Raw genomic sequence first — 25,816 nt, 5'->3', positions numbered from 1 at the left:
ACCCATCAACAGAATCAAGTAAGAAAATACATTTTGGTACTTAAGAGTTGAAATTCTAGGACTCATTAATAAATTGCATCTGAAAGGAATAAAATGGAACATAGGATCAAAAACAGAAAAATTCCAAGAACTTGCACTTTACATGGTCAAGTGAGACTAAAGATCAATTTTTGATTTTTTCCCCCCTCTGGCTTAAGAACATGAGAAACAAGCTGCATTTTTATTAAAACTGAAGCGTTTGGAAATGGTGATTATTTGGAGAAAACAGAGTCATTCAAAGAAAACATTACATTATTTTGTATGATTCAAGGAGTGGTGTTTATGCCTAAGCTTCATTTATGGGAGGGTTAACGAAATCCTTACAGCAATTGCTTACAGCAAAGCTTACAGCTTTCCTTTCAGACATTCCGTTCACCTTATTTGTTACCTCCAAGAGATCAGATCTCAGCTCTTTCAATTTCAATTACTGACTGATGCACAGGAATAATCACACTGCAAACAAAGGAAATTAACTAAAGCTAACGTAAATATTTTTCTTATTTAGGCTATGCTGATAATTAAATGATTATTAATTCAATAAATGATTTTATTGAATAAATGTATTTGTACATAATGGTGCTCAATGGATAAGCTTTACTCAAAGCCATTAGCTATCTATTTGCATAACATGCCTGAGGAAAAAAATCCCCAAAGAAATTAACAAATTCTGCAAACAAAAGCAATTCCATTTCAAACATACTGGAATACTAGCACCAACTACGTTGTATACAGTAGTATTCTGTCACAGCCAATCTTTTGGCAAGCTCACAAACACACACTTGCATATACCAATTTATATTTTACTTGCTGCAGTACCCACTTTTTAAAATAACATTATTTTTTTCCCCAGAGTTTAGACCATGTAAAACCATTAGCCCTGCACCTACCAATGGTGATAAAGTTGCAAAAAATAGGGTACCAGCGTGGGGTAACTTATGATTCACTTCATGTCTCAAAATATTTTACATGTGGAAAGCCATTAATTCTTTGATAGGTAAAGCTTTGACAGGGAGAGAAGACAGGTGAAGGAGAAAACAGGTGGCTCCTGAACTGAAAAGTTCTGCCAGAAGGGGAAGAAAGTCCTGAAAAAAGTATATCACCTGAGTATTACCTCTATATGGCCGATGCAACAAAAGACCCGATTTATTTTTCCACCAATTTTTAATGGATATAATACCTACTCTGCAAGAAAACATGTCCTAAACGTCCTAGATGGTGAAGCTCCAGAAATGTATAAATGCAGCTGAAAGAGTTTTACTATCTTTTTGAGAGCAACTCTCTCTTATCTGTATAAATAGCTCTTATGTACTTACTCTGGTAGCCTAAAACATAGAAAATTCTTCTGTAGCAAAAATCAAACATCTTTATACCTTGACATGTGTTAGTAGGGTTAACTTAGGGTATAGGAGTCTGAAGCTGAGTGAGGCATGTTCAACACTTGCCTTAATAGACAGATTCCTGACCAAGTCAGGAAAAATATTTGCCTTTTTTTTTTTTTTTTTAAAATGCTAGATGAGAAAGGCATAGACAAGTGTTTAAAGTATTAAATATTAAAGCTGACAAATAGGAAACTAAGTTTTTCTAGGAAGCACCCTTGTTGATTACTTAATTCAGCATAGGCACATATATACTGCTCTATATCCGTGACTTGGTAGAAATACTTCACCAGGAGAGGAATTTTTCCCCCTCTCTCCCTATCCAATACTGTTAAATCAAGTATTTACTGATGTAACGACAGTGGGGCTGCCCTATTCTCTTAGAACACGTAAGGGACCTTGAAGCCCTCTGAGAAAGTTACTATTTAGCTCCAAGGAAGTAGAGCTGTGTTTCCAGCCATACTTTGTACTGCCAGTTTCCTGTCCAGTTTAGTTTGGCTGAAGTGACTTCAATCTGTTGTAAAGAGATCACCATGCAAGATGGCTAAAGACAAACTGAAATGACAATGCTACTCTGAAAAGCTACTGTTGTCAAAAAGATTTATTTCTGTGAGACAAGTAACACGACGTAGTATGCTATTTCTATTGGTAGAACCTCATCCTAGTATTCTTTCAATAAAGGTCTGACGTATTGGTAACCGTGCTTTATTCAGTACAGTTCTGTACTTACCAATAAGTTCCTTATTGCGAACATCTAATGCCATGTTCCTTAAGGCAGTTGCCACAGATGAAACAACTCTGTCGTTATCCATTCTCAGCAGTTCCACAAGGATTGGCAGACCTTTTTCTTTTCTTACAGCAGCTCGAATGTATGCTGCAAACTGTAATCAAACTCCAGTTACTCTCATATCTAGTAGAACATTCTAACTGAAATGATCTCTTATTAAATTGTAATTCTTAAGTATTTTAGGGAAAGTCTTCGAATGAAAAACAATGTAACGATATGTTAAATGCATATCTTTTTTATTAGTAAAAAGTGTTGATTCTCTGCTATTTTTTCACTCATTCCTGGTACGGAGCAATGTTTAAAGAAAGGGATCTAACAGAAAAAATAACTTAATAGATGACAAATTATTAAAGAGGGAACAGTATTTATTTCTTTTTAGGACCAACTTTAAAACAGGCATAAAATGAAAAAGTTTTATCTGTTTATCTACAGCAAAGAAAGCAATTAACATTTTTTTAATCTCTGTGACAAATACAATATGTTACAACAGCACTACATGAGAACACTATTAATGTTATGTACATGAAGGTCATAAGCAAGAATGTATGGAAAAAAAACAGAAAAAAACTTATTTATGCTCAGAACCAATTAATATAGAGTACCATAGTCCTGATCTTGTGAAGTGTTATTACTGTATAGTATACATATTTATTTGGCACTGGTCTTATTTTGACAGTACCTTCCCACCAGAACTCACAGCAGTAAGGTTTTTTTTGGCTCTAACATGCACCAGAATAAAGATTCTTCTGTTTATTTAAAATAAGTGGTACCAATTTCAAGGCCAGTTTCCAGATTGCTCTTCCTGCCTACCATCTTTGACATTGCTTTTCACTGTGGAAATTACATTTCCATAGTGCATAAGCACTAATGACACGTTAGACAGAAACACTGATATGCATGTACTAGAAAATTACCTGGTTCTCCCTAAACCCATTCAATACCTTATTAAAACAGAACAGTGAAAATTTAACTATAGGAAGAAGAGTAGGAATTCAGATACCTTCCAATTGCCTGCAGAAAGATTCTGGAGAGATCCTGCAGAGCCCTCAAGAGTAGCTGGATTGGAGCTTTCTGCTAGAAGCGTTAGGTATGGTTTTACCACAGATGGGTGCCATAGCATTTCTACCCCTTTAGGAGACTTGGAAAATCCTGGTATAGGGCCAACTCCATCCCACTGAGAAGTGAACACAAATTTGTAAGTACAAGAAACCTCTATATTTTCATTCAACTTATGGTAGTTTTTCTTCAAGCTATGTACTTTCCCCCAGCATTAGCTAAGTAGGTGATATATTTGTAATACAAAGAAAAGGCCATACCTGATCCTCCTGTGTAGTTTTTTTTTTCTTCTTCTTCTTTTTCCCCCAGCAACTTGGCTCTGAATCTTTGCTAGGTGATTCTTTTCCTAACAAGTCATCCAATTCATTGATACCTAGCAGACGTGCCTGAGGCACCTCCAGTTCCAAACGGTAAGAAAGGTTTCTCAAGGTACACACACAGTTTTCCACTGTCTGAAACCAAACCATAAAGATGTTAAGTAACCTGTTGCTTTCTGATATATGATAAAGCAAACTAAATTAAGTACAGGTGAACAGGCATTTGAAACACAAGCACCAAATTCTAATTCTGGGCCTTGGGCATTGCCACATCTGCTTCTTTGGGAAAACTGCAATTTATCTCCTGATATTCTCGAAAATGAAAACTGTAACAGTCATCTCTACAATGGTGGCTTATTTTAAGTATCCTGAAAATACAAAGCACAAGAGCTTATTATTAAAGAATGAATATGTCAACACTGAGAAAAATGAAAAGTGCAGAACAAATTAAACCGCATTATACAACAAAATTTGATAGTGCATCATTAAATTAGGGTTGGGAGAGAAGACTAGCTGTATGAAACACATCACAGTGAGGAATTACAGTACAAAAACCTCAAAAGATCAAATCAGACATACGGTTCAGCACTAAAAATCACTTAGATGAAACGTGCACACACCTTGCTGTCATAGTCTGATGTGTTCACACAAGTGTGGATCACATACAGCAGTGAATCAACCAGCCCTTCACACGACCTCATCTGTTTCCGGGCTTCTTCACCTGCAGAACTTAGATTCCTAAAGGGTTGAAATGACAAATGAACACAGTATATTCACAGATAGACATACATGCAATAATTTTACCAGATACTTTGCAGAAGCTTGCGTTTGTTTTTTTTAAACATAAAATAATAATAAATATATGTTTGCTTTTAACTTCTGTAGTGGGTGCAGCAACCCCCCCCACCTGAATGTTTATAAAAGATGAAAATGATTCAAACCTGTAATTTCGAGACAGAATTGACTCATTGACAAAACAAGCCATGCATAGAAACCCTTTCTCACAGACACTTCCATTCCAAGCCCTCTCTATCATACTAACACAAACTTGTGGCTTTTATGCTGTGGTATAGGTGGTTGAGCTTGTCTTTGTTAAAAATACCCTTTGCTACTACTTCTTAGAATTGCATCCATTCACTGATCTGCTGTTCCATGGCGCAGTGTCATTTAACATTTGTAATACCGATACATAGACAGAAGCATAAAGTAGAGTATAGGGAAGGAAAAGAATGCACTGTGCTTTAGAATAAGTAGCAAAAGGGTGTGTAGACAATTATTTGCCTGCAAAGCAACCACATTGTAAAACCTGAACTTTATGTGCTGATTAGATGCACGCTGAAACTGGTACTACTGCTAAGAAAAAGTCACTGTGCCTGTCTGTAGAGGTGTGTATTCTCCAGACATTGTGCTGGTATTGTATTCTCTAGACATCATACTATCACTGTATGTTCAAAAGCAGTGTGAAACTTGTGGTCTTGAAAAATAACCCAACAAATAAAAAAGTAGCTTATAAAAATATTCAGGAGTATAGAATGGTTACAAGAAAATAAAAACTATTTTAGTGCTTCCATTTAAACATAATGGCCTTAATGTGCTGTTTAATGGAAGACAGTTTGAAATGTAATATATTGAAATGATAAGCAAACCTACAAACGAACAGAAACAGCTCATATACTACCCTTGGTCTTTGAATTCTCTTTTCATATGTTTTAGTTTCATATTTTATTATTCTTATTGCTGTTTAAGAAATCCACAAAGGGATTAGTCAAACATTTCTTTACTCGCACATATACATATACTATTTTTAGATGTATACAGTATTAAAGAATCACCAAATTCACACTGTTTTTCCTGAATAAAATTCATGAGGCGTACACACAATGCAAAAATTGCAGTAACGGGGGAAAAGTGCAATGATTGTTTGCAATGTGTACAGAAAACAGCCAAAAATTTGACTACTAGTCATTATAATTAACATTTTTCAGTGACTAACTTTGTACTTTTCATATTCTTCTAACAGAGAAAAATACAAATATGACAGCTGCCTGAATGGAATTTATAGAATGCAACAGCTATTTTGTCTTAAAATTTAAAATATAAAATGACCTGCTGGATAACACAATTACTCTGTAAAAAGAGCAATACTCTTCTATAACAGCAAATTACCTCAGGCATCCTGTAGTATTGCGTAGAACTAGGGAAGTCTGAAATTTAATTTTATGATCATCATCAAATGAAGAACTGTTCCATCCAGAATGTGGCACTATCACAGCGTTTGTTAGTGTTGACAAAGCATCTCTAATGATTGTCATCTTTACGGCATCACATGAAGACAAGTTCCAGAGAACCCCTTCAGAAAAGATTTCCATTGTTGTCAAGTTAGAAAAGACTTGGTAAACAAATATAAAGCAACATTAACGACTTACAAGACTTTGCTTTTAACAGGTGAAAGATTATTTACCTATGCATTTAGTCTGCAATGCAATTTTAATGTTATTCTACCAGTAACAGTCAATAAGGGGTCAGCAAAGCTGCCATTAAAAGATTCACTTCACAGTCGGAAATAAAATTTCCTCATATTCAGGTTATTATGTATTCAGCAACCTTTATTCCAGCTGTCTGGCAAGCGTGTAAACTCTTCAGTGAAAGAGTTGGAATGTGAGATGCTAATCAGAATAACCCTAATAGACCAACAGCTGGGTCTCCCACTATACTGAGAAGGAAAACATGCATATTAATGAATAAATACTCTCCTTTTTCTTAAGGAAAAATACCCAACAGAAACATACACTGATTGACAGGAGATGTTCCCTTCTTCCTTCCTTTCCTTAGGTACAGTTCATTCTGCTACCTGACAGGAGAGGGTAAGTCCTCAATGCACTACAGAAATCTAGAGGAATATTCCCTACAAGCATACAAACTCATTTCACTTGCAAAACACCTTTCCATCTTCCTGAAACATATGTGCCTTGAGCTTATCTCTTTCTAATGCTAGTATCTTTCTTAGTTATCTAAAGAGGAGTCCTATACTGACTATCTGCAATAGGAAGAGAAATTTGTCTTTATGTAGTTGGCCAGGCAAAATGCCAAATCAGTACAAGTTTGTGTAAAAAAGGCATGAACATCTGATTTCCAAAGGGTGAGTCTTCAATCAGCCTTTAAGAATGAGGTTTGGGAGGGAGAAGAAACAGATCATTGTCCTCATTTATAAGAAACTGGGAGATTGAAGTTAAAAAGGAATATAGGAGAGATTTGGCAATATTCTTAAGAGAGAGTGTTTAAGACTGAAATCTCTTCAGATTCCTATGCAGAAGTAACGACTAAAAGAAAGGTCATAGGAATACAAGAGCAAAAATGAAGTGAGAAGAAACCAAATCTATGGACATCATGGCTGAAAGCTCATTACTGTCTTGCAAACATAAGATCTTGTGAAAAAAATTCTCAGAAAATGATAGAGAAGGTAGATTGGCAGATGGGTGGTTGCCAGTAAAGTTTCAAGACAAGGTCCCAAGTGTGTGACATAACATTATTCTATATTAGGTGGAACCTGGAAAGATAGTATCCAGAAAGGATTGCAAGATGAACAGTGGAAGGGGGAAAATGGTTTTGCTGACCTGCAATGAATTACTGCTTTCTTGCATTGTACGTCTGGGCTATTAGATACTTGACGTGGAGCTGAACTTCCAAAGCCTAATATAAAAATCCTACAGAAAGTTTCTTCTTGGAAACTATAGCAAGAGGTCTCTAGTGTTACACATTCAACTAACCAAATGAATTGAATACTATCAATCTTTTACCCTCAGACAGAATTCTATAGTTTCCTACCTTTTTACACAGTCTTCTTATAAGACATTCAGATACAAAAGTATTAGATCTGACATGCATATACATTTCTGATAATTTAATCTTCATTGTCATCATGAAACACAACTTAAAATTCATCTAAATTCTCACCAGGTACAGGTGGTATCTTTCATGATAAACTCTCAGTATTTTCCTCACATACAATATTTTTCTAATTGTAAAGTAGCATAGCTGTGTACACTCAGCAGAAACATTAAATAGCATTTTCTCAATAGCCCGCTAAAATTGCTACTATAAACCATATGGTTAATTTTCAGTTTGACTAGATCTCGAACATTTAGTTTCCTCTGAAATAAATTATGGGAGGAAAAAACAGTAAAAATTATAAAAGTTTACAAAAACAAAAGTCTGCAAAACAGCAAAAGCTTTTAATACAGCCACACAAAATAAATAAAAGTATTTCTGTAAAACAGCCTGCCTTTTTCTCTTCAGAAAAACATGTAAGGGGGGTGGATATATTCATGAGGAGATTTATGACTGTCTTTTGGTATCTAGTTGTGACATAGGCAGTCAAAATACATAATTCCTAGAGATCCCTATCTTTGTGGTTTAGCCAACATACAAAGATAACTTGAATGTTTGAAAAATATGGAAGCTAACTTTGCTGTTCCTGCATAACGTAACTTTCTTCAACAACTCAACCTACCTAGGAGAAAGACATTTTGGCAGTTAGGCTAGGATTGGTTCTTGTGAGAGTTTATCATACAAAGCATCTTCAAAAACCTCCCAGCTGCCTTTTCTAAAACCAAGACATATTTATTTGACTGCTGTTGCTTCAATGGAAAGCAGAATGTGCGTTTGAAATGGGTCTGTTGTGATCAGCTCCCCTCGGAGCTGGAATTTGTTGTGTGGTATTTTATGAAAGGTTCTTTTTTTGTAGTAATTTTGTTGTCTTTTGAGCGACCCTCATCGACGTTTGTGCTGCATCACATTTGCATACTCAAAATAGGCTTAGGTTATTTAAGTTTACTTCAGTTATTGCTTATCCTTCAGTTTCAACTTTACATAAAGCAAGCTATTTCTATACACATCAAATTTCATTTCATAAAGCTGTGACTGTATATCCTCACTAAAGAACTTAATTGATAACTAACAGTGAGCAACCTAAATGCTTCACTGGCTTATAGCTTTAAGTTTTTGAGGCCATACTTCATGCAGTTCTTGATTCAAACTAGAAATTAAATCTCAGATAAACCCCTCACTAGCCCCAGTTTTGGTTTCCCCAAAAGATTTGCTCTTAAAGAAAATTATGTAAGATAAAAAGTTTATTTTGAGTCTCAGACTACTATTAGTTACCTAACACATATGGGAAAACATCATACTTGATTTTATGTCACCGAGTTTTGAAAATATTAATCGTAGAATGGCCTGGGTTGAAAAGGACCTTAAAGATCATCTAGTTTCAGCCCCCTGCTCTGGGCAGCGTTGCCAACCACTAGAGCGGGCTGCCCAGAGCTGCATCCAGCCTGGCCTTGAATGCCTCCAGGGATGGGGCATCCACAACCTCTCTGGGCAACCCGTTCCAGTGCCTCACCACCCTCTGAGTGAAAAACTTCCTCCTAATTTCCAACCTAAATCTCCCCTGTCTTAGTTTGAAACCATTCCCCCTTGTCCTATCACTACCAACACATGTAAACAGGCATGTTTATATGTTTATATGCCCTCCTGTTTATATGCTCCCTTCGAGTACTGGAAGGCCGCAATGAGGTCTCCCCAGAGCCTTCTCTTCTCCAAGCTAAACAAGCCCAGTTCCCTCAACCTTTCCGCACAGGAGAAGTGCTCCAGCCCTCTGATCATCTTAGTGGCCCTCCTCAAGGGCCACTAAGTGTCCTTACTTACAAATCATTACTTACTTACAAATAAGTACTTTTTAAAAATTATTATTACTTAAGTTATTATTACTATTACTTACTTACAAGTCATTACTTACTTACAAGTCATCCTTACTGTATGGTTATTCAAATAAGATGTAAATCTCTCAGCCTTGCCAAGTGTAAGGCACTTGCCTTACTTACTGGCTAACACACAGATTGTGAAAAAGCTGGAACAGCTGAGTACTGTTTGAAATACCAAGGAAACAGAAGATGATATACTACGTATCCAGTGATCATTGGACCACTGCAGTCAGCTGCAGCAGACTCGTAAGGGACACGGCATATCCACCCTGCTTTGCCTTTGGAGGAACAGTACAACTCAGATGCTTGCTAAGAAATTGGAAGGGAATTGCCAACCTCATCTTTTCTTCATGTGTACACACTGGCACAGACTTTAAAGACCAAGTAAAGGACCCTCCTAAACTCTATCCATCCAAGAAGACTGTTAGACTTTGGCAAATATTAACTTTTCCATGAGAATTATCCTGGGATTGATCAAAGAGCAAATCACTAGAGCACCACTGAGTAACTAAGTTAAAACTTGCCCAGAAGCTAACTCTTAAGGAGGTAGATTGATCAGATGATTAATAATTTATTATCCCTACGTTCATTATCTGAAGGCAAGAGCTCTCATCAGGGCATTCCATTTGATAATTTGGGAGCAGTTTTCAGCTATTTATTTTACAAACTAAAAATGTGTCTTATATAGGCTTTGAGTCTTCATTTTAATAACGGGAACAGTCTGATTATAGAATGTTTGTTTTTAAGAGATTTGGGACCAAATTTAGGTCTTATTAGAAATAAAACCTGAAAGGAAAGGCAGTTATAATTTGGGAAGTTTCCATTCAAACACAAGAAAGATGGTGGTGGGAGCTGGTACAATGCTGTATTAAGGCAAGGTATAAGATACTTCTAGTGTTTCAGTAAAATTCTGTACGTCATTTAAATACAGTGCCTTTTTATTTGTCATTGTTATGAAGGTACATGGAAAAATATTTAACTGTTTTGATTGATTTTTCAACAGCTATTAGCTGCAAGTTTCATTATTCTGGGACACTGGTGAACATCCCATTCACAAATGATCCTGCGTAGCGAAAGGAGTGCTAAGTCTACTTACCTACCTAAACGGATCTCTACTGTCCCTAGCATCTCTGGGGTTGGAAGGAGAGGGACTTGTGCCGCTACTTATGTTACACTTTAGATTGTAATTCAACTGATTGCTTCAGGAGGCCTCGTGTTTCTTGCTTAGTCTGTGAACATACTACAAAACACAGAAGAAAAATCACAAGCCACTATTTGTGCTTGACATTCTCTTGATGTGAGGAAAACCTGAGAAAACTGGGCTTAAGTTCATGAGATCAGCACCACTAAGTATTGGGTAATTCTTAATGGAGGAAGGAAATCAGCAGTAACAGTACCAGGAAAAAAAATCAGAAAGCTTTGCAGGAGAGTTTAAAATGCCGTATGAAAAAGCTTCTGTAGTTCTAATGAAATGGGGGGCTTTTTGTTTTCCCTTTTTGAAAAGGGATTGTCTGCTCTATTTTTGCAGCCTGTAATTCTGATCCTTGCAGCTCTCAGTGATGACTGTGCTAAATTTACATTTCTTGAACATCATCCAAAATAATCCTACTCAGGAAATGAAAATATGTAGTCTGATAAAGTTGAGAACCTTATCTACGTGAAAATCAAATCCTGTTGCATGTACAGATCACAGAAATACTGAAAAAAATCCCGAATTTTCATGAATTTCCACAAGATACTTTCAACTGGGGAGAAATTATTTTTGAAGAACCGTTCTTTCAACACACCAAATATTAACAGTGTGTCTCTATATGCTGCTTGCTGCACATAATGCTCTTGGGTGGAATGCATGTAAGCAAAGTATGTGTAGAAGGATGGACCTGTGATTAGCAGAAGACTACTAAACTGGGCTCAAGAGAATATTACTGACACTCATGACCTAGCAACAGCTGTGAAATGGCTCACTTGGTGCTGTAATGTATGGGAGAGAGTGTACTAATTTAGACCTTCAAGGGTCAAGATTTGGCCTATAACCAGCTGTAGTAACAGAAGGAAAAAGAACAGATCTGTGTTCTTATAGCACATACCTTTGGTAATCTGAGTTTGGAAAGGTTGCATGCCCAAAGCTGTTGTTCTTTGCAAATATTAGCAATCTATTAATTTCTATTTCAGTGCAAATTAGATCAACACTAACATTCACTTTTCCACTATGCTGACATAAAAGAAGCATATCTTACGTTACTGTTAAAAGATATGCCTCTATGTCATACGCCTTTCAATAAAATTATACGGACAATTATTTCTGATACCTTGAGTATTCCTTCAGAAAAAAAATTAAAAAGAATCATTACTTCAGTCAATTTCATGTTCTCAATTGCAATTATGAATCCTGGCACAAGACGTTATGCGACTACCCAGTATAAACTGATGGAAGCTCCCAGAGATTCAATATATGCTTATCAGTAATGAATCTAAGCCATCTCAGATGTGAAATTAATAATGCTACTGTTACATCACACATCAAGTAAGACTGAAACTGAGACTCAAAATATCTATGAAATATTATATATATGAAATATTATAAATATATATGAAAAAAGAAACATTTTTCTATCTGAACTTTACAAATACAACAATGAAAGCACTAGAAGTAGTGTACATATTGGAGCAACACATTCCAGCATTCAAACTGATGGCCATCCATATAATTAAATCATATTTGAAACACCACTCTCAGATTAATACATGCATTAATCCATCTCCTGCACTAGGGTATGGAAAAAGACTGGCACTGCAACAGCACAAGTGTAGGGCTTTTTCATTTACTTTCTCTACAAATGACTGTTAGCTGAAAGCATTCCCTTGGATGACATGGTAGCAATGCTTCTTAGCTAAGAGAACTCTATACATCGGAAATATCTCCCACCATCCCCTTGCCTTTTATATTTCCTTCTAAGGGAAAAATATTAAGACAATTGTATATGGACAGTTCTGATGTACAAAATCATAGAATCACAGAATGGTTTGTGTTAGAGGGGACCTTAAAGATCATTTAATTCAAACCCCAATCTTTTGATATTTATTCACAATCCTTCTGGACTTGGACCTGTGGCAGTATTTTCAGGTGACAAACCTGTCTTTTGCAATAGACAGCAATGAAGTTTTCAGCATAACTAAGCCCAACTTTCTCTCTGATTCAGTATCTACAGGTCACAGGTTCAGCGTTGAATTGGTTATATTACTGATGTCACTTCAGCAACTGTAATAGCATTTTAAAATAATTGCTCTGTCCAGAAAATTCCCTATGCAGTAGCTCTTCAAAGCTTATTTTGTTACCTAATTCAGAGAATATGTGAAAGGCTTGTGTTAAAGCTGCTATTTCAATAGGACTAGAGGACATCAATGCATAATGATGCCTGTGTCTCTAGTCTAGCATTAGCTGTTTAAAGTCAAGCTTGAGTCGTGGTTAAGAAAAAAAAAGCTGCAGATGAAATTTCTGAATTGGAGACAGAAAACTGGTTTGGTCGTTCCTATTTGAACAGCTTTGGCTTTTGAAGTGTTGGGTGGGGGGCAACCTCAACTATTTGTGGGGCCCTGGAAATACCAGAGGCAAAGACTTCTGTTTTGACTCTGCAACCAGCCACATCTTTTTCACGTTTTATTTTGATTTTGAATCTTGGTGTTTTAATCCAGACTTTTAAGACCCCAGAAGAGTTTACTGCTATGAATTCCACTGCAGCTGCTCACACCAGGTAGTGTTAACCAAACAGGTAACAGAGTTCTTCAGCAGCTGCACTGGCTTCAAGGTCCACTGCTGAACATGGATGATCATATTCTTCTACCTCTGCAGTTTTTACACAGTTGATCACCAAGTACTTTTGATGGTATACAGAATAGAACAGAGGTAAATATTACAGTAACATGGAAGTTGTGAAAGTCAACAATATCCATTTCACAGAGTGCTTAGTCTGCAAACTTGTGCGGGACTTCAGCTATTTCTGTACCTCCTGGAAAGTTACCTCAGGCTGCCTGGACTGCAGAACCTGAGGTCCCTTTTCCAAAGATACGCAAGCTACAATGCACAGTTGTCAGCTATTGCAGGAATGCAATCTCTCAGAAGGATGACGCTGAATACCAAAGACCATGTTGCTGGACATAAAACAGCATTTCTAAACTGAACTGGCTGATGCAGCACTAATTTGATGAAATATACACCATGAAGAATTGCCAGGACCATCAACAACAACCTCTTTCCCCTTTACGGACAGGCCATATAGACAGACCTTTACCATACAGCTAAGCTAGTGATCAGCTAATGCTGGAGTTCATGGTCATTCTTCCTTACTTCCAGCTATGAAATCCTACTGCTCCCCCAGGGTCAGTGCTGGTGCTTGCTTGACCTTTCAGGGTGAAAGCCTGACAGAAAACTAGCCACTGCGAAGAGTGGATCAGAAGTCTTTGGGGAGGGAATGGTTTACAGCACATCTCTGCTGGTGAAGATCTGATGAAAATCAAAAAACTACTAGTAAGATAGGCATTTGACTCACTTTCTTTGGAAAACTTGCACTAAAGGAGAGCACCAATGTTTCTCAGATTTTAACAAATTAAAGGTCTGCGTCCTAGGGTCTCCTGATTGTAGACTCAATTATGAGAAATTGCACCTGGGTCCAAAGCATGTATATTTTGATTTTCTATCTCTTACACAGTTTTCTGCTGTTAACTTTTGCAAGACATGAGTTCCTGAGAGTCACAGATTAATTCCAGGCTGCACTGGCCTACTGCAAAGTAAAAACATACCCAGACAGAATAAATCAGTGCACATCCTTCATGTCACTTTCTAGGGAATGGAGCTCTTGCACACAATCAAGAAGGCCCCAACAATACTTCTGCTGCCTACTGCTGAAGTTGTGCTGGAACAAGAGAAATAGTAGCCTTGAGAAAGAGCTGGTGCTGAATATCTAATGAAATATGAGGCAATTAGCAAAAAGGAGTTGTTTCCCTTCTAAGGGCTCTCTGACAGCAGAGCACAGGAGAGCAAGGCTCCCATGCACCAGCAGCAATGGAAACTGCATGCAAATAGAGCAAGCTCAGTAAAGAGTTAATATGATCCAAAGCATTTCAAAGTCCAACTTAAAAAAAAAAAAGTATTTTTAAAAGTATTACTTCATTTTTGTGACTATGAAAAGTGATTTTGCACATTTTATTTTCAAAATAATCTATAGCCATTAAGAAGATAACTAGCCTTCCTTTTAAAATTCTCGTGTTTTTGCAATTATACTTCCTATATTTTTCATACGTTTTTCTATTCAGCTTCCACTTCTTTCTCTCTATGTATAATTTCAATCTTGTCATTTCAGTTACTGTTAATTAAATACAGGCCCTGGTATTCCTACTGTTTTCTAACCCCTCAAAACATGCTTATACACTTACCACCTCCCCCCTCTCTTACCCCTCTTTCTCAGCTTTTCAAAATTCAGATAGTTAATCTTCAGGATAAGTTCCCAAATAATTTTAGGTTAAAACTTAATTTTGTCAAACAGCTTCTCAGAAATCTTATATAAATGCATTAATGTGAAAAATATCTATATCGATTGTAAGGAATTTGTCATTCTAATTTCACTTATCTACAATAATAAGTTTCATCGATCTAACTTCATATTAAACTAAACTGAATGAAACTAAACTGATGAAGTAGCAACAAGAAGTCCGAAGGCGATCAAAAGAGACTTTAGAGATTTGGGGCGACTACTTAGAGGATCAGGGGCGCAGGTTGTGTTTGCCTCTGTCCTTCCAATAGGGGGGATCGAAGCTGAAAGGCGTGCTGTTCACATAAACTCGTGGCTTCGAGACTGGTGTGACCGGCAGAACTTTGGGTTCTTTGATCACGGGAAGGTCTATGCTACACAGGGCCTGATGGCACCGGATGGGATGGGCCTCTCTCGGAGAGGGGTAAGGATCTTTGGTCAGGAGTTGGCAGGGCTGATAGATAGGGCTTTAAACTAGAGTCGAAGGGGGAAGGGGCTAAAACCAGGCACGCCGGTGAAGACCTAAGGGAAGGTACGCTAGAATCAGAGGGGCTGGGTGCCAGTGAGGTCCTTCGGGCAGATCCACAAGGTGCTGAGTGTAAGGAGACGCACCTGAAGTGCTTCTACACGAACGCATGCAGTATGAGGAATAAAATGGATGAGCTAGAAGTCCTGGCCCAGTCCTGCAACTACGATATCATCGGCATAAGCGAAACCTGGTGGGATGAGTCCTGTGACTGGGGTGTTGCGATAGATGGTTACAGGCTCTTCAGGAGGGACAGGCAGGGTAGGCGAGGTGGTGGGGTGGCGATATATGTGAAGCAGGGGCTGGACTGTGTGGAACTTCAGGTCGGCGATGGCAAAGTTGAGAGCCTCTGGGTAAGGATCAAGGGACGAACGAATAAAGGGGATGTCGTTGTGGGAGTCTATTACAGACTGCCTGGCCAGGACGATAGCGCCGATAAATTATTCTTTACAGAACTAAGAGAGGCCTCGAGATTAACTCCCCTTGTCCTTATGGGGGACTTCAATTTGGCAGACGTTAACTGGGAGTGCCACACAGCTGACACGAGCAAGTCCAGGAGGTTCATGAAGCACCTAGATGATAACTTCTTGGTGCAGGTGCTAACGGAGCCAACTAGGAAAGGTGCCCTCCTAGACCTGTTGCTAGAAAACAGAGAGGGTCTGGTGGGAGATGTGGTGATTGGTGGCCGCCTTGGTCAAAGCGACCATGAAGTGGTTGAGTTCAAAATTTACGGTGACAGAAGGAAAAGTGCCACCAAAACCTCATCCCTAGATATGGGGAAAGCGGACTTCAGGCTGCTCAGGGAACTAGTCAGCAAGGTCCCCTGGGAAACTGCTCTTGAAGGCCTCGATGTCCACCAGTGCTGGTCATTCTTTAAACGATGCCTCCTAGAAGCACAAGATCAGGCAATTCCTAAATATCGCAAGTCAGGCAGGCGGGGCAGGAGGCCGGCGTGGCTGACCAGGAACATTCTAATGGAGATTAGGCGGAAACAGAGAGTGTTTCGCTACTGGAAGGAGGGCCAGGTGTCATGGAAAGAATACAGGGATGCTGTTCGTGTTTGTAGGCAGAAAATTCGTGTGGCCAAAGCACACCTAGAGTTGAAGCTGGCTGTGTCTGTGAGAGAAAATAAAAAGGGCTTTTTCAGATATGTGAATGGAAAAAGGAGAACTAAAGAATACATAGGGCCGCTCCTTGATAGGGAAGGTCTCCTCACAGACAATGACATAGGCAAAGCAGAGACGCTTAACGCCTTCTTTGCCTCTGTCTTCAATGCCGATGATGGGCTTCGGGACCCAGGGTGCCCTGAGCTGGAGGACTGGGACGGTGGGGATGACAAACTCCCAACCGACCCTGAACGTGTGCGGGATTTGCTACTCCACCTGGATCCCTACAAGTCCATGGGTCCGGATGGGATTCATCCCCGGGTGCTGAAAGAGCTGGCGGACGTCATCGCGGAACCTCTCTCAATTATTTTTCAACGATCCTGGGAATTTGGAGAGGTCCCGGTAGACTGGAAGCTGGCAAATGTTGTGCCGATTTACAAGAAGGGTCAGAAAGAAGACCCTAGCAATTACAGGCCTGTCGGTCTCACGTCAGTGCCTGGTAAAATCATGGAGAAGATGGTTCTCGAACTTATTGAGGCTCACCTGGGGGACAAAGCAGTCATTGGTCCCAGCCAGCATGGGTTTGTGAAGGGCAGGTCCTGCCTAACTAACCTGATTTCCTTTTATGATAAGATCACCCGTATGATGGACCAAGGGAAACCAGCTGATGTGATTTTTTTGGACTTCAGCAAGGCTTTTGACACGGTTTCCCATAGGATCCTACTGGACAAAATGTCCACCATACAGCTAAATAAAAACATCATACGATGGGTGAGCAATTGGCTAACGGGCAGGGCCCAAAGGGTTATGGTAAATGGGGCTGCGTCAGGCTGGCGGGCGGTCACCAGTGGGGTCCCTCAAGGCTCCATTTTAGGGCCGGTACTTTTCAATATTTTTATAAACGATCTGGATGTAGGAATAGAAGGTATTTTGAGCAAGTTTGCTGATGACACCAAACTTGGAGGAGTTGTGGACTCGAATGAGGGTGGAAAGGCCTTGCAGAGGGATCTGGATAGGTTGGAGAGCTGGGCGATCACCAACCGCATGAAGTTCAATAAGAGCAAGTGCCGGGTCCTGCACCTGGGACGGGGAAACCCTGGCTGCACGTACAGACTGGGCGATGAGACGCTAGAGAGCAGCCTAGAAGAGAGGGATCTGGGGGTCGTGGTAGACAGCAAGTTGAATATGAGCCAGCAGTGTGCCCTGGCGGCCAGGAGGGCCAACCGTGTCCTGGGGTGCATCAAGCACAGCATCGCTAGTAGGTCAAGGGAGGTGATTGTCCCGCTCTACTCTGCGCTGGTGCGGCCTCACCTCGAGTACTGTGTGCAGTTCTGGGCACCACAGTATAAAAAGGACATGAAACTGTTGGAGAGTGTACAGGGGAGGGCTACGAAGATGGTGAAAGGCCTGGAGGGGAAGACGTACGAGGAACGGCTGAGGTCACTGGGCCTGTTCAGCCTGGAGAAGAGGAGGCTGAGGGGAGACCTCATCACAGTCTACAACTTCCTCGTAAGGGGGTGTCGAGAGGCAGGAGACCTTTTCTCCATTAACACCAGTGACAGGACCCGCGGGAACGGGGTTAAGCTGAGGCAGGGGAAATTTAGGCTCGACATCAGGAGGGGGTTCTTCACAGAGAGGGTGGTTGCACACTGGAACAGGCTCCCCAGGGAAGTGGTCACTGCACCGAGCCTGTCTGAATTTAAGAAGAGATTGGACTGTGCACTTAGTCACATGGTCTGAACTTTTGGGTAGACCTGTGCGGTATCAAGAGTTGGACTTGATGATCCTTAAGGGTCCCTTCCAACTCAGGATATTCTATGATTCTATGATTCTATAAACTGGATGGATTTCACATGCAACGAGACCAGATTCTTCTGTTATGTTTAAAAGACAATGGTTGTCTACTAATTGGTTCTTGTAATAATGAAGATACAATTAATTTGCTAAGAAAGAAAGACCACCCTCAGTAGAAAGAAAAGCATTTTCCTTCAGAAAGAAATACTACAATGGAAAATCCATTTTTGATGAAAGTGTTGGAAAAGCTACAGCTGTAATGAATAATGCTAAATTTAAACTAGAAATCAGACGTACAATGTTTCTAGTGCTGTAGACTGATATTCATTTATCTGTATTTACATTATCTTAAACTGGGAACACAGTAACTGGGGTGTGGTTTGCTAGTTTGGTTCTGCCACAGGTGGAGGTGCGTGTATTTTTTTTTCTAATTATTATTAAGCAAATAGTCATTGAATCTGTTATAATTCTTTATATTGCTATTTACAAAAAAGTCTGTTGTAGCTTTTTATAAAGCAATCAGCATTGGTATACCTCTAACAGAAGTCAATGCCACCAACGTAAGCAGAAAACAATTTGGTCAAAACTTAAAATTTTACTGTAGTGGGATAAAAAAATAAAAATCTGTGCATCAAAAATTAAGTCAATTTCTAAAAAAGTCACCTTTAAATATCATTCACATTTGAAATTTCTTTTTACTAAGAGATGATGTGCTTTTCTTTTTGAAAGGTAACAGTAGTGTTTGTTTTTTGTTTTGAGATATTAACTAAATACCCTCTATAATTAAGAATTTTACAATTTTACTTTGTCTTTATCTGCAGAACCATCCCTAACAACTTACAAGCACATGTAATTTAGATGCATAAAGCATAAATTCTGTAGAGCAGACAAAGCAGCTAATGTATACTTTTACTTTTAAATATTGCATTTACATAATTTTTCTTAAAGAAGAGACTTTACCCTGCTACAGAGAATAGAAAAGCTGCAGGTTATCTTAATATTTGTTTTTATTTTTTCATTTAAGGAAAAAAGGCTGCATATGAATGATTTGGATACAGAGACCTTTTGCTACTTGATAGCTTTCCTAAGCAAGAAAACAACTTGGACAAGTTCCCAGAATAAGATCTCTCTTACTTTTAACTTGAAAACTCTCGTGCAGCTTTGCTTAGTATTTAAGTAAGTAGTTAAGCACAGTAGCTTTGCAAAATCAAATGAGGGATCATTCAAGTCATTTATTATTTCTGTACTTTTTGCCTGCACTAAGTGCCAAGCAGGTTCATTGCATATAATCTAAATTTGCTACCTCACAATCAAGAGATGAGGGTGTACACACAGTCACTTGCATGACTCTACTAACAACCTGGGCACTGAAAGGCTTACAAAATTTATGTATTTCCACTTGTCTGTTTGCACTTTAAACACACACAAACAGTTTGGGTCCATCTTTTGAGTTCTACAAGATCTTATTTAAAATTGTTCTCAGCATCTGATAAAAAAAAAGGCCTGTAATAAAATTAAGGTTAGGAGTAAATAAAGAAATATCGATTCAAAACATAGCTATGTATTTGGGAGAATCATACTGAGGAAAAATTTACCCTACGTGGAACTTTGGTGCAATAACCTCTGGATTCACTTCTCCCAGTAAACTTACATTTCTGTGCTACGATTTTAACTGTCAGTAACCAAATAAGTGATTTCGCATTGACAAAATACTAATGCACAAAGAAAAATCCAGACAATAGGCACAATTCCAATCACTTACCAATTATTTCAAAGTCTCGCGCACTTCAGAAACATAGTCTGTATTACAGTTCTGCACTGGCCTATATTAAAAACTTACCTGTTACAAGCTCTTTTATTTCTGCATCAACAGATTTTCTTAGCAGTCGTAAAAGTGCAGGTATCCCACCAACATTCTTCATTGCTATTTTGTTTTCATCAGTAGACTTTCCATAAACAAGATTTCTCAGTGCACCACAAGCATTCTTCTGAACTTCCAGGACTCTGTGATCCAGGAGATCAACCAGGTGCTTGATTCCTCCTAGCCTACATACCTAAAAAATGGAACGATGGAAACATCAGCACCTGTTGATTTCATGCATTTCACTCTGCAGATTTAGAAGACTTTTATTTTTATAAGAACAGTATATTCTATTCTACATCAAAATGAAATATTACTGGTAAATCTTAACAACTTATCTGTGATGCTGTAATGAAAATCTGTGAATCACTCACATCCTTGTAGAAAAAGTTGACAGACATTTTCAATCATTTGTTGTGTTCAGAGGATTGTTGCTGTTAAATTTCTGTTTCCCAGTAATCGAGTTTTTAAAGTAATTTCCTATAACTCAAAATATCTTTTTAGGGGATAGCATATATGAAGAGTTGCAAAGATTTAAATGCCAATTCTTACACTTAGTCACACAATAAATAAATTCAGTTTAAAATTAGCATATGTGAAGTCCTATGGGCATACCTGAAGTTCTTTGTAAAAGTCTACACTACAGTAGAAAAAACACTCTTAAAACAAACAAAAATATTTATATTGTTTGCTTTAAACAGCTTAGTTGTATTTATTCTTTATTTTAAAAATAAATTCTAACAGTCTTTTGAGATCTTATTTCTATGTAGTGTTTTTCTTTGTTCAAAATCAATTCCAGAAGTGATAAAAGATTGAAATATTCCAGAATTCTGTAACATTTACTAAATTAAAAACCTTTTTAAAAGAGATAGCTAAGTAGCACTACTTTTAAGATTAACATTATTTTAAAAATCAACATCAAAGGGCTACTAAAATATTTTAACTGTTCTAAAAATACGAGTTATTTTGCAATTATCTGAGCTATTGGATTGATCTATCATAACCTGGTATTATTTTTGCACAGCACAGTAACTTCTATGCCATACTATCCACAGAATACACCTAATGAAGTTGGCACACAATCTCTTAATAAAACACATACCTGCAGCAGGTAAACTGCTGCTGCCTTAGAAGGAAGTCACAGGCAGAAAAGAAATAGGCCATCATGCCTAATGCTTTGCTAATCCAGGATGTGGTTCTGGGCTGAACAATTACAAGAGGTGTAAAACAACAGTCCAGGGAATTCTCTAGATCAGCATAAAAGTACTTTTAAAATGCTCATTTTCTGTTCTAACCTATATACTAATTAGTTTGGCAAGCCACAAGGCCATTTGAAATATATTAATGTGTACCAGCTTTCAAGGATTTTTGGCTTTAAAAGTTCAATCTTACTGGCCATAACACAAGGCAAATAAAGTAACTCTCAGTGAAAAGAGATTTAGCCAAATCTCGCTAATTTGATGCTATCAAAAATAGCACCATCTCTCTGTTACATTCTTAGAAAATGGCATTGGATATCAAAATGCTTAATATCTTTATCTACACTCCTAAAAGCAAACATATTGAAGAGGCTTAAAACAAAACAACAACAACAAACAAACCAACAACTGAAATGCAAGTTGAATTGAAATACAACAGTGTATGTGGTTTTTACCTGTCAAATCACATAATAGAATAAAAGAACAAAAATGAAAGACTAGTAACTTGTAAATTTTTTAGATCTCTGTTCAAAAAACGACTATTTTTCAAAAGCAAACATGTATTTACACACCTGTGTATCTACTGCACACATTAAAAAACCCAGACATACAAATCTTGGCATTCATCAATCATGCCAAGCCGCTATTGTAACCTGTACTGAAGGGCATACGGTGGGCTTAACACTTGAAGTTATTCATCTGGCAAGACTTCTGTAGGTAGGAAGTCTGCAGTACCATGAACATTATCTTACAGTTTATTTATCTGATACAGACTACATGCGATATACTATAAAGTATTTTTACAGTGTCATTCCCTTTTAAGGCAAATAATTCCTATTTCTATGTTACTAAGTAATTTAAGTAAGAATTAACTATAATTTTCCGTTCAATTTTTCTCATTTGCCAACACAGCAGCACATCAAACACTACCTTTACACTACACGTCCATAATACAGACACAGGTTATGAATGACACAATAGGTGTATTATTTTTCCAATCTGTACTCAAAATTTGATGAGATACAGTTTTTATGTGCATAATCCAAAAATAAAGCTGTAGCTGGAAAACCATTCTTAAGATTTTTATTTTACTGAGTCATTAACTATCTTGAAATGTAGCAGCTGTTGCTTGTTTAAACAGTGATTTCCATTTATAAATTAAAAACCTAGACAAACAACAAAAACAGAACTCACAAAAAAGTTACATTCATGAACTAACAAACCAGTACTGAATATATTTATGGAAAAACAAATTCAGACAGATATGCATTACATAGAAGTGTAATTTATTCGTTCTATGTAGTTTCATAGTTAATTTAAATGGTAAATTTTTTTTTTTCCCTGATAAACAGTATTTTATGCTTACCTTCAGGTTTTAGCAATGCAAGCGTTTTAATTCATTTTGCCAGGCTTTTAATACTCTTAGTTGTCTAGCAAATTAGTCTGGTCTTTACCACAGCAATGAAGTAATAAATTTAAATAATTAACAAAAACACAAGGTTAATGCAGTCTTCAAATAAGGCTTTACTGAACTTTGCATTAAAGAAATTATAATTCTTTCCTACTGCAAATACTCTCCTGCTGGCCTCTGCTTTGAAAGGGAACATTCTCCTCGGCAACTGCAGCTTCCCTATTGCCGCAGATACCATCGTGCTTTTAAAACATGCCATCCACCATCCGAACCCAGGATACAGCTTCTTAAGAGACTGAGAGCCAACTCATCAGGAAACGCTAACAAAAGCCTCATTTTCCCAAAAGCACACAAATATTCTTCCGTCCTATCATAGCCAGACAATTGTCCTATCATAGAATCATTCTGTCACAGAATTGTAAGAATTTCTAACAGCTGATTACTTCAAAGGAAATAACAGTGACAATAAAGAAACCCTCTCTATTTGAAAAAGGGAAATTTTCTTTTTCAAAATTCTACATGCTAAATGGAAGGCAGGCAACACTTACAGCTGTCTCTCTGACTAATGTAATACCTTGTCTTTTCTAAATCAGAAGAATAATGTTTTCTTTGGATAAGGTTTTATGAGCTTGAATGTATGGTACCACACATCTATAATACCTGATATCTCAAATATTTCCAGTGCTGAGGAGGACAAACAATTGAGACACTATTTCATACATAATATACAAGTTAACATCACACTATGTTTAAAATTTGGCATATTGCTTTTGTTTTGTTCACTTTTGGAAAGAAATATTAAGCCAGACATTTCATATTTTTTCATAATTCAATTTCATAACAAAATCGATTTTTCATAATGCAAAATGAAAAGAAAAAGTGAAGAAACACAAGATCTCATATAGATGAACATACACAGATAAATAATAACCCAAGAATTCTGAAATGAGCAGTCCTATCTCCTAAAAATAGCAAGACTACCTATAAATCTGCCTGCATCTGCTGATCATTGTGATCTTCACCAGAAGATCAAAACCACCATCTTTTAATCTACCCTTTAGTAACTGAGTAACGCTAAGTTAGCTTCTTGTAAAAGTTGCACCAACATTTTATGAACATAAATAGTATTTATAATTAAAATAGCAGATAACACCCACATATGATATGAATGAAAAAGCAAACTCCTTCAGATAAATAGCTCATAGCTGCTCTGCAAAAAAAGCAGCTCGTGAAATGCAAACGGTTTCTGGAAATTTCAACAATAAGCTGCATTTTCACTCAGGTGTGTCCTTCCTTCACACCACATCGACATAAATACTATCCTCTGCATATTTCTAGGGTCGGATTTCTTTTCTTTGCTTGACAGTTCACTCATTCTCTGTGATGCCTTAAGTTGTCTTGATCAAAAACAGTGGAAAGCCTTCAAGACTTCTTTTTCTTCAATCTCCAGTCATCAACAGGTTACATGTACGCAGGCTTCAAGAAACATACTATGCACTTCTGCGAGACTATACAACTTGAATGTTAAATAATTTCACATAACCTCCATCACACACAGGGAAGGTGTGTGTGTAATTATACACATCTATGCACTTCGATATAAACATACATCTAGTATAAACAGAAACACAAAAAATCCAGAATACCATGGTATGACGAAAAGACAAAAACAGAGATGAGAGGTTTCGTTGCTCTTCTAGCTTATAGTTTCCCCAGAAACAGAAACACACTCAGTACAGTACCTCTGTTTTTACTTTGTTATCTCCGAAGCACAGGTGCTGAAGGTAGGCGGCTGCATTTGCCTGAACCGATGGGAACTGGTGTTGAAGCATGTGAATGACTTCAGGCAGTTCTGGGTCTCGCCAAGCAAACTCCCTTCATTAGGTGAACACATTCAAGGGAAGACATTTGTTGTAAATGTATGCTTATTTACTAAGCGGAATTACTAGAGCATCATAAGTGTTTTACAATTTGTTTTTGTTCTGGAGTATTGGGGACAGGAAGAAAAACAGGTATATTGGAATAGCTATGTCAGATCAACTTTTAATCTTCTTATTGGAAAAGGACACTTTATATTCTATGTTCTTCAATTAGTTTGTTTGTTGACAAAACAAATACACACACCAAAATTATACTAACTCAAACACTGCAACCTATATGAATCTCCCAAAACTTAAATATGTAGTGCAACAGATACACATTTAACAATGCTGCTCAAGGGCATTTCTTCCACGCAGCATTTTTTCCCTGAATGTTCAGTGTTCTTCCTAGTCTCAAGCCAATTATACTTGAACGAAAGCTATGCAGTGTCAAAAATTCATCGGGTACAAAAAACTTGAAAAATTCTCAAACAATTTTCATCAAACCTCCTTCCTTAAACACCGTGATTTTGTGTACTCATATTCTGGAAAAGCCATTAAACATATCCATGCCCAATTCTCAGATTTAGAAAAACAGCCATTAATATTTGTTGTGCCGTTTTCTTTCTGTAAAGGAAGGTTAAAAAAAAAAAAAAGTAGTATTTAGCTTTTCCTGTTCTCAAAAACCTAAGCACATGAAATAACTGATGTTCCAGAAAGGGTATTCAGATAGCTATTCAAAGGCTAAAGTTAGCCTGGCATGTTAGGTCTCCCCAGAATTCAATCACCAGTAAAGAAAAGTTCAATTAGGGGTTTCCTTCAAACTGCTCAACAACTTACAGGTTTATTTCTCCCTACTAATGATAGAATAGAATAATTCAGTTGAAAGGGACCTATAAAGACCATCCAGTCTATCTGCCTGACCACTTCAGGGTTAGCAAAAATAAAAGCACGTTACTGAAGGCATCATCTAAATGTCTCTTGAACACTGGCAGGCATGGGGCATCAGCCATCGAACACTAGGAAGCCTGTTCCCTCTCAGTAATGACTGGAAGACCTTGGGGAAAACTGCCTTTCTCAAAAAAACAGTAGCTTTCTGAATGCTCTCTGACTCCTATTCTAGAGCAATGCTTTCCAAAGCCTGGTCTCAGGATATAACACAGTAACTTAACTTCTGCAATGGTATGACATGCAAATTAGA

The 25,816-nt window shown here is 37.7% G+C and overlaps 1 protein-coding gene across 8 annotated transcripts in view; it reads right to left on the bottom strand.

Moving 5' to 3' along the window:
* The window catches only part of PKP4 (plakophilin 4), a 94,710-nt gene that overhangs the window by 8,280 nt on the left and 60,614 nt on the right, over positions 1-25,816 (bottom strand). For all 8 annotated transcript variants that reach the window (XM_066999080.1, XM_066999077.1, XM_066999081.1 and 5 more), the window contains 7 exons: positions 24,499-24,627; positions 20,126-20,339; positions 5,742-5,925; positions 4,196-4,313; positions 3,519-3,710; positions 3,203-3,376; positions 2,146-2,296 (listed from right to left, as the gene is read on the bottom strand). In XM_066999080.1, coding sequence (XP_066855181.1) covers positions 2,146-2,296; positions 3,203-3,376; positions 3,519-3,710; positions 4,196-4,313; positions 5,742-5,925; positions 20,126-20,339; positions 24,499-24,627 — 1,162 coding nt within the window. The remainder of the gene's footprint in view (positions 1-2,145; positions 2,297-3,202; positions 3,377-3,518; positions 3,711-4,195; positions 4,314-5,741; positions 5,926-20,125; positions 20,340-24,498; positions 24,628-25,816) is intronic.

This window comes from Anser cygnoides, chromosome 6, assembly GCF_040182565.1.
Source record: "Anser cygnoides isolate HZ-2024a breed goose chromosome 6, Taihu_goose_T2T_genome, whole genome shotgun sequence".
Lineage (NCBI taxonomy): Eukaryota > Metazoa > Chordata > Aves > Anseriformes > Anatidae > Anser > Anser cygnoides.
This window is presented reverse-complemented; position numbering and strand designations above follow the sequence as displayed.